The 16467-nt window shown below is 36.1% G+C and overlaps 1 protein-coding gene across 2 annotated transcripts in view; it reads right to left on the reverse strand.

Annotated features, from left to right (window-relative positions):
- Nucleotides 1–7472: 7472 nt before the first annotated feature.
- The window catches only part of gnptab (N-acetylglucosamine-1-phosphate transferase subunits alpha and beta), a 42791-nt gene continuing 33796 nt past the window's right edge, over nucleotides 7473–16467 (reverse strand). Inside the window, exons 18-22 of one of the 2 annotated variants that reach the window (XM_007895374.2) lie at nucleotides 16352–16437; nucleotides 15592–15690; nucleotides 14977–15144; nucleotides 10857–10947; nucleotides 7473–10373 (exon numbers count right to left, since the gene is read on the reverse strand). In XM_007895374.2, coding sequence (XP_007893565.1) covers nucleotides 10296–10373; nucleotides 10857–10947; nucleotides 14977–15144; nucleotides 15592–15690; nucleotides 16352–16437 — 522 coding nt within the window. In that variant the 3' untranslated portion in view covers nucleotides 7473–10295. Of the gene's footprint in view, nucleotides 10374–10856; nucleotides 10948–14976; nucleotides 15145–15591; nucleotides 15691–16351; nucleotides 16438–16467 lie in introns of those variants that run through there. The other variant, XM_007895375.2, reaches the window with a different exon arrangement.

The raw sequence follows: 16467 nt of genomic DNA on the forward strand, positions 1-16467 counted from the left end.
TGAGTAAATTGGCTGCCACCTTTGCCTACAAATACATAATCACTACACTTCACAGAAACTTGGTGAAGCACTTGGAACAGGAGAAAGTGAATAGTGGTTGAAGGTTAAGGATTTTATTCTGCGCTATTGGAAATTAATAGCTTTTACAATGCACAATTGTTTCTCCGGTTTAGTGGAAGAGCAGTATCTCGCCTGAGAATAGTCAATATATTACTGGCCTGAACGGCATAATCAATACAATTCTTCATCAACGTATTTCAGCTACCTTAGAAAGAGTTGATTTCATTTTAAGAGCGAAGTGTTACTAAATCCTCCTCCCTTGATCCTGGAGTTAAAGGAAGAGGTTATTTGTACGTTCTCTCAGTGAACTCACAAATAACCTCTTCCATTAAAGTTCAATTGAACTAATGGTGATCATCAGCTGGATATTATATTCCTAGAAGCTTGTGGACCTGATTACTTTCACAGATGTAAAAGGTTCACACTGTATCATGTTGATGTTGAGAATAGGGTTGAACTTTGGTTTTGCTTTAAAATTATGCCTTTCTACATCATTGGTATTTAACTGAATTGCATTTTTCATGGGCACCTTTCTATACAATAGCTTTGACATTTGACAAGTCTTGAAGATGTGATAAGGTGCTATATCAAATGCAAGGATTATTATTATTATAATGTAGATTGATTTGTTCTAGAAAAGATTTGATTTGAATTGGGAATGTATACTTACAGCTAACTTTTCCTATCAACATTTTTGAACATCCATCTCCCATTTCTTGAATAGTCAGAAACTGATGGGAATTCTCTGATTGTCCTTTTGTCCTTAAACACATAGGTTTGATCTTAGCAAAGAAATTATCACATAAATAAGATTCATTGCAGATGTTGTCTTAAAACAGTACTGAACTGCATTTTATAAAATATTGCAAGAATTTTATTCCCTAAACAATGAACAGTTTACAAAGCATAATTGTGTTTAACAATGATAACACAATCATCATAACTTGTGATATAGTTATGTTGCAACAATTTTATGGAGGGCCTTTCTTGCACTTTGAGACATGATAAGGCGCTATGTCAAGTGCAAGGATTATTATTGTTATAAAATGTAGGTTCTTCCAAGAGGTACCAGTTACAAGATGACTATTCAGCTGCAGTATATTTCGAAGCTTTACTATTTAGATCAAGGCTACAGATGTTATGTGTCAATTTAGCTTTGTTGGGAGTGCTCTCACCTCTAGATTAGAATATTATGGCTACAAGCCTTACATTGGTGTTGGATTCTAAGACTAGGTTGACACTCGAATATAGTAATGGAGAGGGCGGAACTGCAAAAGGTGCTATCCTGTGAACGAGATGTTAAGTTGCGGCCCCATCTGCCTGTTCTTCAGGTGGACGTAAACAATTTCCTGACACTATTCATCTGGTGTTCTGGTTAACAATTATCCAAATAAATCAGTCATTTATCTCCTGACTATTGATAGGATCTTGTGCACAAATTGGCCGATGAGTTTGCATGAGAAAGGTCATATTTGACAGTAATTACTCTAAAGCACTTTGAGATGAGATTAAAAGTATAAATTCTTTATTTCTTACAGTTTCAGCATGCAACATGACAATTTACATGTTAAGATCTTGGCGATTCTTTCCTACCTCATTTTGATGTTACAGTATTTTAGCAACCATGTGTTTTTACATTCTGCATTATTTCCAGTTGAACAAAAATGAAGTACAAACATGTGCCCCAATTTCTAACTTGTAGGAGGATATAGAAACATGACTGCACAATTAAAATGGTTAACATCAATGAGATTTTTCACAGGTGCCAGGTTCTTCACCTTTTTGGGGGGCAACAGTTGTTAGTAAATTGATTTATGCAGTAATACTTGGAAACTGTTGAAAGGAAATGGAAACCATGTGAAACTATTTGTCAACAGATGCCTTTGAACCATCTGTTAAATTAGCTTATGTGGTCATGTCTACATTTAGACTCTGATCAATGTGCCAAAAATCTTATCTATTGAGCATTATCGATTGAGAATCCCTTGTACATCACGTTGACTTCAGAAACTTGGGCTCCACTGAGATCTTGGGTCACAGTTCAAGTTTTGCAATTAGGAGTGAAATATGGGAGATTACCAGTTAAAAATCCTTCATACGTTTACCAATCAATATAATCCTATAATTTAGATATAGGCCTCAAAATCTGCATTACTGCTTACTTGCCTGACTTTACTGATTAGTTAGTACTTTGGCTTGCAAGGTATGCCATTGAAATAACTGTACAAGTTGTGCACATGCCTCATCTTAACTCCCCCAAATTCTAAGTAAACCTGACTGACATGGGAACAAATTAAAATAAACAACAATAAGATTCTATGCTATTAAGGCACACCTCCAGCTCTGTTTCCACTCTCAATTCCAGAACTTATTGTTTTATTGACTAACTGCCTGCCTGTCAGACATGGATCCTTTGATGATCCTATGATCAGTTGAATGCAACAAAACTGAAGCCTCTGACCTCTGGCTCTTACTTCATTGACCTCCATGGCTGCTCAACTCAGACATAATTAGTCAGCGTGCAATCTTGATGTGAACTTGCCCCACAACAGGGTTTCAAAGCTCCACGTCTGGTTAATCGCTCTCAGAAACATTGCCCACATACTACCATACCTCTGATGTTGAAATCTTCTTTCATGCCACATCAAGGACAAACTTCTCCAATACTCTCTTCACCAGCTTCCCTAGCTAACCTCTCCAAATCCAATTCATCCAAAGTTTGCACTCTTGTGTTCTCTACAATACTAGGATCTGCATATCCAGAACTGGAATTGTAACCAATATGCTGCCAATATTCCAGTGGATCATCTTTTAAGATTCTGGCCTGATCTACGAAATCTCTTCCTGCGTATACAATCTCTTCCAGCCCTATTCTGCTGCATGTAACGACCGATCCACTGAATCTGTTTTGCTAGTTTCCGACTCCTACCATTGGTGGTCAAGTTTTCAGCCGCTGTTCAACTGCGATCTGGAACTCATCCAAAATCTTCCACCCTGCTTTCTCTCCGCTTTGAATACCCTCCTAAAACACATCTTAACGTCCTTTATTCTCTCTACCTTTTTCAATACTTGTCCACAATATGTGCAGCATATTTCTGAATATTGTTACCTAATATTCCTTTGTTCTTTCCGAGCTTTCCAGATTTGTTCAATCTTCTGGCTTTCAGCTTTTAAAGACATCTTAGTGAACATTACCCTTTTGTTCTTTGCCAGGAGAGTTTTGTTGAAATCATCGTTAATAGTTTAAAGCTACAAATATTTCCATCAGAATTAACTATATCACTTAAGAAACCTCATTTCAAGAAAGTTCTCCTATATTTTATGCACATCAGAATTTTTTTTGATTCAGTATATTGAGCGTATTTTCTTGTTCACTTTACAAATAGTACATATCTAATAAAACGACGATGTGTGTGTATCTGTCAATAACGCAATAACTGATTGACGTAGAAACATGATTTATACCTCATCAGAAAGGTCTTGCTTGCACAAGTGTCATGGGCATATTTGTTTTCGGGGATCTCCTATCATTGATGAGCTATATTTTTTAAAAAATGCTTTAATTAAGCCCCAAAATATGAGGTATGCATGGCATTCTGCAACAAGGTAGCGACAGAGGAAATCACACACCGTTCTAGAAAGATACATCTGTACTAATATATTCTGCAACAAATATAGAGCATAATATAAAGTACAATAATATAATATAAAGTATAATAATCCTGAAATCTACATTCCATATTGGACCCTTTGGTTGCAAGCATAGCTAGTTTGATATATATTGGAACAAGCTCAAGTAATTTTATACAATAGTCTCATTATCTCTTTTCACTGTAGATTCAGCAATGAAAGCATTAGCTAGATAATGCGGATTAATATTTATCCTGCCCCTGGATGTCAACTGGGAGCCAATGCGCTAGGACAGTTCAGCACCATCCAAGGAAGACAGCAACACTTCACCAATACTCAACCTTCCTCAATTAAGGCATTTACTAAATGACAACCAAAGCAAAGAATAACAAAAGCAAACGTTGATGAAGGATAAATCGGTATAATAAATCAAAAATAAAAGTATTTTCAAGCCGTATTTAAAAGAACTAGTTAATTAATTAAGCATATGGTCCTTCAATTGGCTGTTGTACACTAAATTCTTCATTGCTTAAACCGGGGCCACATTCTATGTACCTACATTTATCAGCTGTTGTTTGTAGAGCTAAGCACATGACAGGGCAGATACTATAAACAAGTAAATGATCATGGTGCTTGCCTCTGAACCTTACTCGCATAGTTTAGACTTCACCATTGCACAAAGGAAGAAAGATGCTCAGTGAACCCTTCAAACACACTTAACCAATTATTCAAATGTAAATAAAATGTGTTTATATTTGTCTTCAACAACGTGTATTCCTTATGCCATGACATTACGCTAGGAAAACTGAGCCAGACAGTTCCTAAAGCTACAATCAGTGACAAATCCTGATCTCAATGTAAAGAATGAGCACAAGCAATTGAACTCACATTCACTTTACTGGTATTTCCTTGATAATGAATTGCACAGGTATATTGCACCTTGAGTTCCACTTGACTTCCCTGAACTAAAACCACGAATACTGTATTTAAACAGGAAGTCCATCCAACTCAAACTATTCTGTAATATCTACTGTGTAGTGAGTTTCTAGTTACTTTACAATGTGACTATTCTCTTTTGAATTCTATCACCATTATTTTACAATAATGGTTTCACAGAAGAGGATTTTATCTTTCTTACGTCTATCAACAATAGATTCCTTTTCTCCCTTTGGGTCCCTCTGAACTATTCCCAGATTAAGAAGGGGTACGTGTGACCTGTACTCATGACTCTGCAAATGCCGCTGCTAAACTATTTGATTTGAGTGTTGAGTTGGCTTGGCTTGTACATTTTCTCTTTGCCAGAAGGCCAAGTTAATGTCATGAACTCAACAGGTTGTTAATCAAAGATTTTCTGAATCCTCCCTCCATAGCACAGCTTGTTAGCATATCAATGTGTTCCACAATAAGATCTCAATCATCAATACTTTAAACTTTAAACTAATCTCTCAGCAGATCTCCAGAGCAATGTAAGAATTTAAAATTACCTTCCTAGAAACATTGATGTACACTCAACTAATTGGAAATGTAAGCCACAATTCACTGTGAGGATTCTATTAATATTCCCAGAAGGTTGCACCACTATAGCTTTCTTACAAACATGCATAGTAGTTGATACACCCACATACATAATGCTTCATTTTGCTGGAATTGTGGAGGAGAAATTCCATCCGAGTTTAGATTTACTAGACTGCCTCTGAGCAAGCTGTTCTAGTAAATCTAGATTTACTAGATTTACTAGAACAGCTTGCTCAGAGGCAGTGCAGAATTGATAGGTAAAATGGCTTCCTTTGGTGTTGTAAATTTCTCGGCTTCTATGGAAGTCAAGATCAGAGTCATTTTATGTGGATTAAACAAATATATTTGCACATTTCAAATTGTAATATATACTATGACTTTACCCTACATCACCTTCAACTTCAGCACAGGTATGCATTAAGCAAAGTTGCTTCTGGCCAGACTTTTCCAGTATGAAAGTCTCCTCTGAATACAATCATTACATGTCAAGGTACATAATAGTAACCTTAAATAATCCCCAAATATTGCCAATGTAGAATGTGACCAAACACAACTATACTAGTCTAATTTGTTGTTTGTAGTTTAAAGCTACGAACAGCTAATTAGACTATTATAGTTGTTTTTGGACACAATCTGTGATCTGCCAACGAGAATGTTAGATCAAATTCTCTTGTTTCTCAATGAAATTATCAGAATTTCTGTCAGAAAATAGCAAAGGGAAGGTTGTTTTATTCAATTAGCTCTACATCAACTTTGCACACTCTAGATAAAATGGATAACATGTTATTTTAGCACAGGAAACCCAGTATTCAGTTTTAATTAATCATGTATTGAAATACAGGTATCAACATCAACAAATCAAGAATCATGAATCATATATAAAAATATATTTACAGTGTGGAATCACAACAGATTCAAGTAGATTAACATCTCAGAATGCTTTACAAAGACAGGGTCAGATGCTGAGCAAGGGAGAGGGGAGATGGGGGAAAGTGATCACAGGTTCAAGATTTTCAGGTGAGATTTAAAAACAGAATGTAAAGGGAGCAAGCTCCAGAGGTTAGGGAAAAGTATCTGAAGGCTCAGACAACAACTGTGTCACAGAGAGGATAGAAAGCCTGAGTTAGTTGAATGGGAACGAGCAGAGAAATCGGGTAGAAGATCAGAGAGCAGTTTGGTACCTTGTGTGTCGTCATCCCCCTGAAACCCATAGGCATGGAGGATTTTCTTTTCCTAAAGTGTTTTCTTAATTTGTTGGGTTTTTAAACTAGTCAATGACAAAGTAATTATTGAGATCTCTCTAAATTTCCCTTTCTCGGCCTACATTATAATTAAATCTACATTCTACTCACTGCACATGTGCAAAAACCTCATCGGTTTAGCAATTTCAAGCAGAAAACACAAGTGCAGGTTTCCCCCTCCAAAATTCTCCAACTCCATCATCCACAGTATTGCCTACCTTTGCCAATACCTCAACCCTACACAGTGAAAACCCTCAAACACGTTTTTGTCACCGCCAGACTTACCTATTCCAATGCCCTGCTCGCTGGCTAATAATTTTTTCACTCTTCTATATTTGATAAGAAAAATCATTTGGTCTATTTTCACATCTTATATGAGAGGAAAAAAAGTCTTACAGGAGAAGAAAAGGCTTCTATGAGAGAAAGTTCTCCACTAGATAAAGTCGTCCCATCCATTTGACACTATTAAATTTGGATGCTTAACACCTTAACATCGCCTTATTAAGAACTTATTGTTTCCTCAGTCTGTATTCAAAATTATATTTATTTTATTGAAGAGATGCAATTTACAGGATTCTATTGTTAATGGTACAATCCGTGTAAAACAAAAGCTTCTACTTAAGCTGGGTGGATAAATTCAGCTGGGAAAGTACAAAGCAAAAAGCAATAATCATCTGTAAAAAGAGATCTGAAACTTTGTAGTCGCAATTTAGCAAATGGCAGTATTTGCAAATACATGGCTATCCCTCAAGTTTCATCATTCTTCAGTTTATATTCTTTGACCCTTGTCAATTCTTTGAAGATAAAGCCTTGAAAGTTGTGCACCTATTAGTTATTGGATAATAAACTCAAGTTTGCAATTATATTGAATGAACAATCTGAATTAAAGACATTACAGATTTTTCACTCCAGACTCTTAAGTTACAACTTGATATATCCAAATAACTATCAGTTAGCATGAAAGTGTTCCTGGTAGTACAAGTAATTTCAAACCCACTAAATGCGGAAAAAACACGTATGAAAATATACTTTAAAAATATTTTTAGGTTTTATTGAACCAAGAAAGAATATTTTGCGATTTAAGCATTAGCTATTTTCAGTAAAATAGTACAGCGTAAACAGTGAGATTTATCATTCAGATTAACTTGATTAGTCACCTTTCAAAAACGTACTTTGTTTCCTCAGAGTTTCACAACTGCTGGTAATCAATAACAAAATTAAAGAACCTGTGGCTGGATTAATAATTAAAAGGAAAATGTTGTAATTATACACATTTTTATACTAATTATACAAGTATGAATTTATTGTGGCTTTCAGAATATTATTGTGCTACGCATTAACTAACCTTTGCCTCATGGGATTGCCGCATCAAGCGGAAGGCAGCAACTACATTTTTGCAATATGCAAAAAAACAAGAAAACCAGATGAGAAGCAAACATTCACTGACTTAGTTGACTACCTAAGTACTGTATACATAGATCTGCCCACATAATCCTCCAGCAAGTCAAGTCTGATGTTTTTTTTTGGAAGGAGGGATCCATTTTGCCTATACAATCAAATTATAATGGTACTTTCATTCCAACTATTGCAGAGCTGGCCACAGTGTGAATGACAGATGCTGAGAATTCTGCAGAAGAGCAGTGATTAATAGCAATAGTTTTGAACGTGCCTTTGGCCTAGATTCCTGGAGAGGTGAATCTAATATTGTTAGATAGCAGGGTTATGACAGGGAATGCTGGATGTGTCTTAGGTTTTCTGTGCTGATATAGTAATTTTCCGACATACATTAGCAGAATGGAGGATCTAAAATCTGACTTTAAATCCGATTTTAGTTTCAATCTGTTATATATTGGCTTTGTGGTCACTAAAAACAGAGAGCTTTTTACAATTTTGTGTCAGTTTATCACTTGTTACACAAGCCAAGTGAAAGGTTATATCTGAGCTCTTTGATTTCTTGATTTATAAAATATTTTCATCTTTAAATGAAGACAGGGGTAATTTTAAATAAAATACTTTACTGTGCAAAAACAAGATCCTTAAATTCACTTAATTTCACATTACACAGCAACATTTTCATCCTTTTAAAAGTACAACAGTTACATTAAAATCAACAAAACGCACCACCGCCTCTCCACAAAAAGAAAAAGTTAGACATCTGAACAGCTGTGCTAAAAACTTGCCGCAATTGTGCATGGATTAACGTCATACATTTCATATCAGACCTTTTAACAAGTTTGAATCTATTTTGATTGGCTCAAAAGATGTCAAATATACAAATTAAATCTTAAGGGCACACATAACTACGGCATCCTTTCACAGTTTTAATGTAAGACCACTATACGGAAGCAAGCAAGCTTTGCAAACATAAATCAAAATCATGGCTATTCCAACATACAATGTTTTATTACTTTCAGGAAACATTTACTACATTTGAATAGCTATATATTGTTTCTGCAAGCGTCAGTTTCAAGTCTCCACCACAATAGTGTTCGTAAAAAAGAAACAGTGAAAGATGAAAAAAAATGTTGATCCTAGTAAGATTGCTGATGCTCAGTCAGATTAGGCATCTGATGAGTTTTCTAATTTAAACAATACTTAGTCACTTGCTGGACAATATTTTATGTTCAAATCAAAATTCAATGCATTTAAAAAGTCACTGTACAATTACATGACTTACATTCAAATGAAGCTAAAAGGCATTTGTATCTGCTAGTTTAAGTATAAAACAACTTATCTTTAAAAGTATCGATAGCCTTAACTATAAAGGAGTCTGTTAAATTTATTTTACCCAATTTCTAAAATTAATTTGTTCCCCCGAATATATGCACACCATTGTGAACTGTACCAATCAAAACAGGCACTTAGGTATATATTTGGGATGTTTGGAGAACTGAAAGATCCTAGTTAAATTCAAGCATTTAGTTCAAATGTAAAAGCCTGTTCATTCCTTTCAGTATAACAATTACCTAGTAATAACTTGTTACAAGTAAAATTATGGAGGCATAAGTCATTCTACATTATATCAGTCAGCTATATTCGTAGGAAAATGCAGCATTAACAGTTCAGTTTTAGTTATTTGATTGCCACATAAAGGCATCATAAAACAAATGCAAGCTATGCTACACATCTCTAGGAACGTAACAGTAAAGCATTGTTTTCATGCTTATGTTTCATAGAACACTGGAGTATATACTGTGGACGTGCAGATTAAGAACAGCTCCTCCAGTTACTGGGCTTTTTGTAGGTTTTTCAGTCAGTGTAAAGCTTTGCCACTATCTTATTTTACAATCTGTGACACGGTAGGAAGGGCAATGCACCAATTTCTCTGATAATGCAGTAGTGCAAATACATTAAACATTTTTTACACCAGCACAAAGACATGATTTCCCTGGGGAATGTCAGAAAATTTGCATGGAATGGTACTTGAACAGCGAGTTCAGGGACAAGGCTCCATTGCTGTCCCTCATCACCTTGAATTTCCATCATTACACGCTGTTCCCAGTGCTTTTGATACTTGCTTCAGCTGCCAAGTTGGTACAGGTTAAAATGGCACTGGTCTAACACTGTAAATCCAAACTGCTGACAGCAGTCAAAGAACGAAGATCTCTGATCCATGGCCATTCTGCAAATATTCTCGGTTTCTGGAGTTTTATAATTCAGGTACATGATCAGGTTTTTACCCACAAATTCCATTCCTTATTTTATACCTTCGCGCTTGTTTCCTTCATTCAATTCCTCATCATTTTACTCCTGAATGTCTAATGACAGGCACACACATTCTCATTCTTGCTGATCAGAAGCTGAAGTTATGGATTAAGAATGAAAGCAGATGCTTCTGAAGAATTTATTTTACACACTGCTTCGATCCGGAGTGACATTCATATACACCCGTCTTCTTGGGAAAATTTTTCGCTTCAGTGCAATCAACTGAAAAATGAAGAGAGACAGTTGACCTTTTACAGCAAGAAAAAAAAGTTTACACAGGATTGTAGAGAATTACACCCCAAATAAAATAATTCTATTTTTTCTGGATGACTTGCTTCACTCAAAGTAGGCAATTTTATCAATGTACCATCAGTTGAGTTCTGAATAAAGATAAGACAGGGTGGTATGTTCATGCCGGGGATGACTGAATCCCACTACACTGCAAGTGCAATACATCTGGCTTCCGATTTTGTGCTGTAATAGCGGCCTAAAAGTTGGACATTTTTCACGTTTTAGTACAACTCAGTTTCTCAAATATTGGAGATCCAGATGGCCAAGTTATAACGTTTTGCCCTGCAGAGTATTAAGAAGGGTGCAGGTTCTGACATATGCCTTTAACTAGTACCTAAGCCTAAATAATTAAGATGAAGTTCCATTTTAAAAAAATGAATACATTATTTTAAAGATTTTTGTGAATATACATACCTGTTCAGCAAAAAATGAAGATACTGTAAAGACAATCAGAGTTACTAATACACAATGTGTCCAGAACTTCAACTTGTCCCTGTAGGCCCTCCTGCGAAGAAAATGTTTCAATGAAGTTTATAAATAGTGGATTGTACATTACTCCTTCACCGAAGAACAAAACTAAAAGTAATACTCAATGCTGCTGACATACATTTATATCAGTATACAATCCTTTGTCTAAGGACATATATCTGAAACAAGACCCAACCTTTCAGCAAAATTACAGTACGGGAATTCACAGGGCTGCTTCTGTGATACAACACTGCTAATCTTCAGAAGATCAGCTATGATCTTATTAAATGGCAGGGCAGACTTGAGGGGCGGAATGGCCTACTCCTGCTCCTACGTCTTATGCTTTTCATTCTAGGTAATTTAAATGAGGCAGAAAGTGGGAGACTATATTGATTGCCAATAACATTTGTACAATCTAATTGTGAACCAATTGTTGTGAAACTGCATGAAAGAATAGAATTGGATTGCCAGTAATTTTGGATAAGACGTATAATTGACTCCTACAAAAAGATCAATTTTGTTTGCAGAGTTCAAGAGAAACCTTGTGGCCTTTTAGTGAAATGAAAAGCTCAGGAGAAATTGTAAATATGCTGTCAATAGTTAACAGTGGTGAAATGGATGACACTGGAGAGGTGCAACATACTATTGTATACCTGTAACCCGATATATCCGATTGTAAGTATAGGTCATGGGCAGCCTGCTCTTAGTATATTCAGATCAATGATGGCATTAACATAAGGTGTGAAATAGTTCTGAGTTTTCTGTGCTCTTGCTAGAGCGAGACATTTATAATAAAATACTTTTCTTTTAATATAAAAGGTCATGGACACTTGACTGACAGTCCAGACTCCAGCTGGTAGATATAATTTTAGAAAAATATCACCGTAGTAAACCCTGACGTTAGCTACTTGACACAGTTGTGCTGAGAAACTTTTAAAAGCAAAAATAACTTCCACATGGGATAAAAATAAATCACTGCCAGTCTGTATTTAGTACTCTTAAAAAAAGGAAGAAATATACCAAATACTGGTGGCAGCTGTGCGAGGTAGAACTCTTTCTTGCTTTGTGCTTTCAAATTACTTCTCACTGAGAAAAAAACAGCTTCATTGCTCTGGTCGACCAAAACTATGTTTGCAGGAGCACCTTCTTAGAAATTGTCATAAACAGCACACCGAAACCATAGGTACACTCAACCTTAAATAGATGTTAGAATCAGCACATTGAACAATTATAAAATCCCTCAAAAAACATGCAATTGAGCAGATTTAATCTGGTATCATCCTAGTAAATCTCCTCTGCATTATACAGTCTTTGACAACATTTTTAATACTGTATCCGATACTGGACACAAGAAGTGAGGTCAACTAACGTTTTATATAAATAAGTCTAGCATTATCTCTTTTTTTATTCTATGCGCCTATTTTTAAAATCTAGGATTCCATTTGCTTTCTTGACAGCTTTGCCTCTATGGAATAATAATCTCAGAAATGTGTGCAATTGTTTCCATCTCACTACATCTCTAATATATACAGACTTTGAATTAATGCTAAGCAGCCATCTGGTTGCTTCATGATGGGAAAACAGAAATGATTGAATTATTAAATAAGAGATTGATAATATACAGTCTGAACCAAAGGTTATGATGAATTAAATTTACTTGGTATTTATTATAAATTATGCACAATTAAATAGAATTGGTCATTGGTTGATTCTATGCTCCTATTGGGGTTGATCTAGGGTAACGTTGGCCTCAAGTCCTGAGATAGATCTTTCAATGCTCTCAACTTTTCAGTTGATTCCAGTTCAAATATCTTCCACAGTGACCTCCAGTACACATGACCTTCTCAAAGATTAAAAATCTTTCAAGCATTTGCCACCTTCTGCAATAAAAACAAAATACTCCTAACAGCGAAGCAAGTGGAACACAGCAAAGCCAACAGATAGGGGAGGATCACTTCCCCCCTGACCATTACTGAACACCTCTTCCTTTGTTCATTTTGTTTCCCCACCAAATCTGGAAGTTATTTACATAACCTACTTAAAGCTCTCAAATATTCATTGCAATTTCCTATTAAAATATGTTCATAATAATCTTCTTACACTTTTATATTTTTATAATATACAGCCCAAAGTGAAGTAAATGAAGATTTGTCTGAAACATTTCTTAAAAATTCTTAATATTAACCAGGAAAATAGTAAGTAATTAAAAGGATCTGTTCAAGAATTAATACCTCATCTTAGCCAGAAGTGAACACAATTGTTCAACACCCTCCCAATTCTCTATTCCAGACAAGTTAAAATTGGAACACACCATCTGAGGAAGCCACAGGTAAGAATCTCAGTCTCATGTTGTACATATTATAGCCTGAATATTTCCAGGAAGAATAGCCAAGGACAGAACACTGGAGAGGTTTAAGAAACTGCTCAATGCTGCGATGGGAAGAAAGTGAGATTGGAATTCTGTAAGGATGAGATCAAACGAGCCAAAGGGACATAATAATTTGAGTTTTTTGTGTGATCTATTGCTGTACCACTAACCTGCTTTCTGTAATCTTATTCCACATGCATTATAAAATACTCAGTTAAGGGTTATGGCCAAATCAGAGTCTCAGTTACTGGCGTCAATTGATTTAAATTTATTTGTATTCAAGTGCTGACAGTTAGAACCATATAAATCTTCAAAAATATAGAAAGGGTCATTAATATATATTTTGACATAATAAATCACTGCTCATGTCACATAGTAAGAAAGCACAAGATATTTTAGAATTCATATTACTGCTTCATAAGCTCCCATATCAGGTTACTTAAGAGTTGCTTAAAAATAACTGCTCCTTAATTTACTGTATAAATAAGACTGATATACCATTTGCTAAATGATCAGTATAAATGCTACTGGCTGCTATTCTTGGAAACACAGAACAGCACTAACCTACTGGTGGATTAGAACAGTTTCCATTAATGATAAATTTCCATTAAAGATGCATTTCCATTTATCATTAAAGGACCCTTAATGTTGATTTAGTTTTAATCAACCTGATCAGTTGTCAGGGTTTTTGGGGTTCTAGTTTATTATGCAGAGAAATTCGCGGGAAAAAATGTAACACAAAGATACCCAGGTAAATTTGTGAAAAATCGTGATTTACCCACTTAATCCATGGGGGACATGGAGCAGGCAGATCGGGGAACATGGAGCAGGCAGGTCGGGGAACATGGAGCGCACAGGTTGGTGAAGTTTTAATAGGTCAGAGGTAGGGAGGAACAAGACCGTGGAGGGCTTTAAAAGTGACCTCGATCTCCGAGGGGTCGAGAGCCAGTGAAGCCGAGCAAGGTTGAGGCGATCGGCTCATGAAGCTTAGTGCAAGAGCAGACACAAGCTGCAGAGTTGAGAATAATCTTCAGCTTGTGGAGGGAAGAGTTGGGAAGTCTGCCCTCATCCAAACAGTTGAGGAGCCTCGGCAATTAGACATGGCTGCAGTGAAGCTGACTGCGTCTCCAGGGTGCTTAGCGACAGGTCAGTGTAGGCCAGAACCCTCCTTCCTGCAGCTGCTTCCATGTTTGCCACAAATCCATCTCACTGCTTGATCCTGGACTTTGCAAATGAGCAGGGGAAGCCACTCTTCTGGATACCCAGGAGCTCAGATCCATAAAGAAGGACTTCTGCACACAAGACTTAAATGACGCAAGCGTGACTTGCATCAGGACCTTGCTATCCTTGAAGATGGACAAGCATGACCAGAATGCCCTTCGCCCCTTTGTTCATAAAATTACTGGTAAATCTTACTTTGGCGTTTGATAACTATCTCTCCACCCCAAAAAACATGCTCATTGTGTTGTATATGATGCTGTTGTACATTAGCAAAGTGGCAGTCCAAATGTGATGCAAGGAACATGAGATCAAATCCATATTGAATAATTAAACTCTGGGAGGGGAATTATAATTCGTTCCTTACAGCTTTAACAATGTGAGCTTAAATTGCTACATGTATTGACAAGAGGACTTCAACACAATATAATTAGAGATCAATGCATTAAACTTCATCATGGAAAGAACAACTAAACTAACCATTCCTGGAGCTCATGCATATGAAGAAATCGGTTACGGTATTCTCTTGAGAGTTCAAACTGTGAAGCTATCGGAAACAATGACTCGTAGAAATCTCGAAGCACTGCTTTCACTGTAGGTGCATCTTTATGACTGTGGTCAATGTTGTCATTTAAGCAAACAAATTTTCTGCAAGAATAAGAAGCAAATTTAGAATGAGCAACACTAGCAACTATCAAGTGTCCTAGCTGCTACCAACTTTCCTGGTAACCCATTGATCAACTGTTAATTACTCTATGTATCTTCACTAATTGCCCTTCACAATTTTGAACCTGTGATATCTTGAGCTCTAGCTTTGGCATACCTTAAAGCCTAAGTGCCCAAACTCTTTCTTGGTGTGAACCATGTTCCAAAATTAGCTCTTCATTGCAGGCTAGAGTAATGCCATGTGTACAGTAGAATAAGATAACCCTTACATTTGATGTGGTGTCTTTCACGGCAGGTTGGCCTCTCACTCACATAATATTTACACAATATATTGTAAGGTTTAGTAACTGTGTACTTTTTGGCAAACAGCAGCTTATAAGCGCACTACAATGTCCCTCAAAAATGACCTATTTTAAATCAAAATAGTACCTGGGATTTCTTCTGATGTCATCCAATTGACCAACAACATGAGAAACATTGGTACGAATCATCTTAAATGCAATTTCCTCCTCTCCCATGATTTCAGACCTGAGTGGAGAAAACGTGAAGAAAAATCTCTAAGTTTTTAATGAAAATATTTTATAAATTATACATATTACATACAGATAGCTCCATTTTGAAATGCATCAATACATAAACCATGACTTTGTGATAAGTGTGATAGAATTCAATTCCAGGCAGAGGGCGAAACCTTGGGCAAGTTTCCTTACTCCACACAGAGCCTAATAATAATCCCTGCAAAAAACCAAAAACAATAATAAATTGGTCATTTTCAATCTAAGACTGTTTGTGGGACATTGCTGTGCGCAATTAGCTGCCGCGTTCGCCCACAAATATACAGTCAATTCACTTTACAGTGTGTTCTGTGAAGCGCTTTGGGACGTCCTCCCGACGTGAAAAGCGCTATATCAAATGCAAGGATTATTATTATTATTATTATTATAGAGTTTTGTGGCTTTCTGCATGCAGGCAAACTGATGTCATTGGATAATTTACTAAAGACAACCCTCAACTTAATAAGCAGCAAGAACATTTAATGTTGAAACAAAACACTAAGGTGATATTGTAAAGTTGCAAGATATTATCTGTTTAAACATATTTCTTATACAAGTTGTGGAATTTGGGGTTATCCATTTGCAAATGTTTAACTTTTATAGAGAAAAGGAAACTATTTCATAATTTAACATACTTGTATTTATTTTTATCCTTGAAAGCCTTGTGAATACGGTCAGTAATAGGTTTGCAGTTGATGACAAGACCTTTCGTCACCGGAGGCTGCAACAGACCAAATTTTAACAAGTAGTT

The sequence above is a fragment of the Callorhinchus milii genome, unplaced genomic scaffold (assembly GCF_018977255.1).
Source record: "Callorhinchus milii isolate IMCB2004 unplaced genomic scaffold, IMCB_Cmil_1.0 Scaffold5, whole genome shotgun sequence".
In the NCBI taxonomy this organism is placed as follows: Eukaryota; Metazoa; Chordata; class Chondrichthyes; order Chimaeriformes; family Callorhinchidae; genus Callorhinchus; species Callorhinchus milii.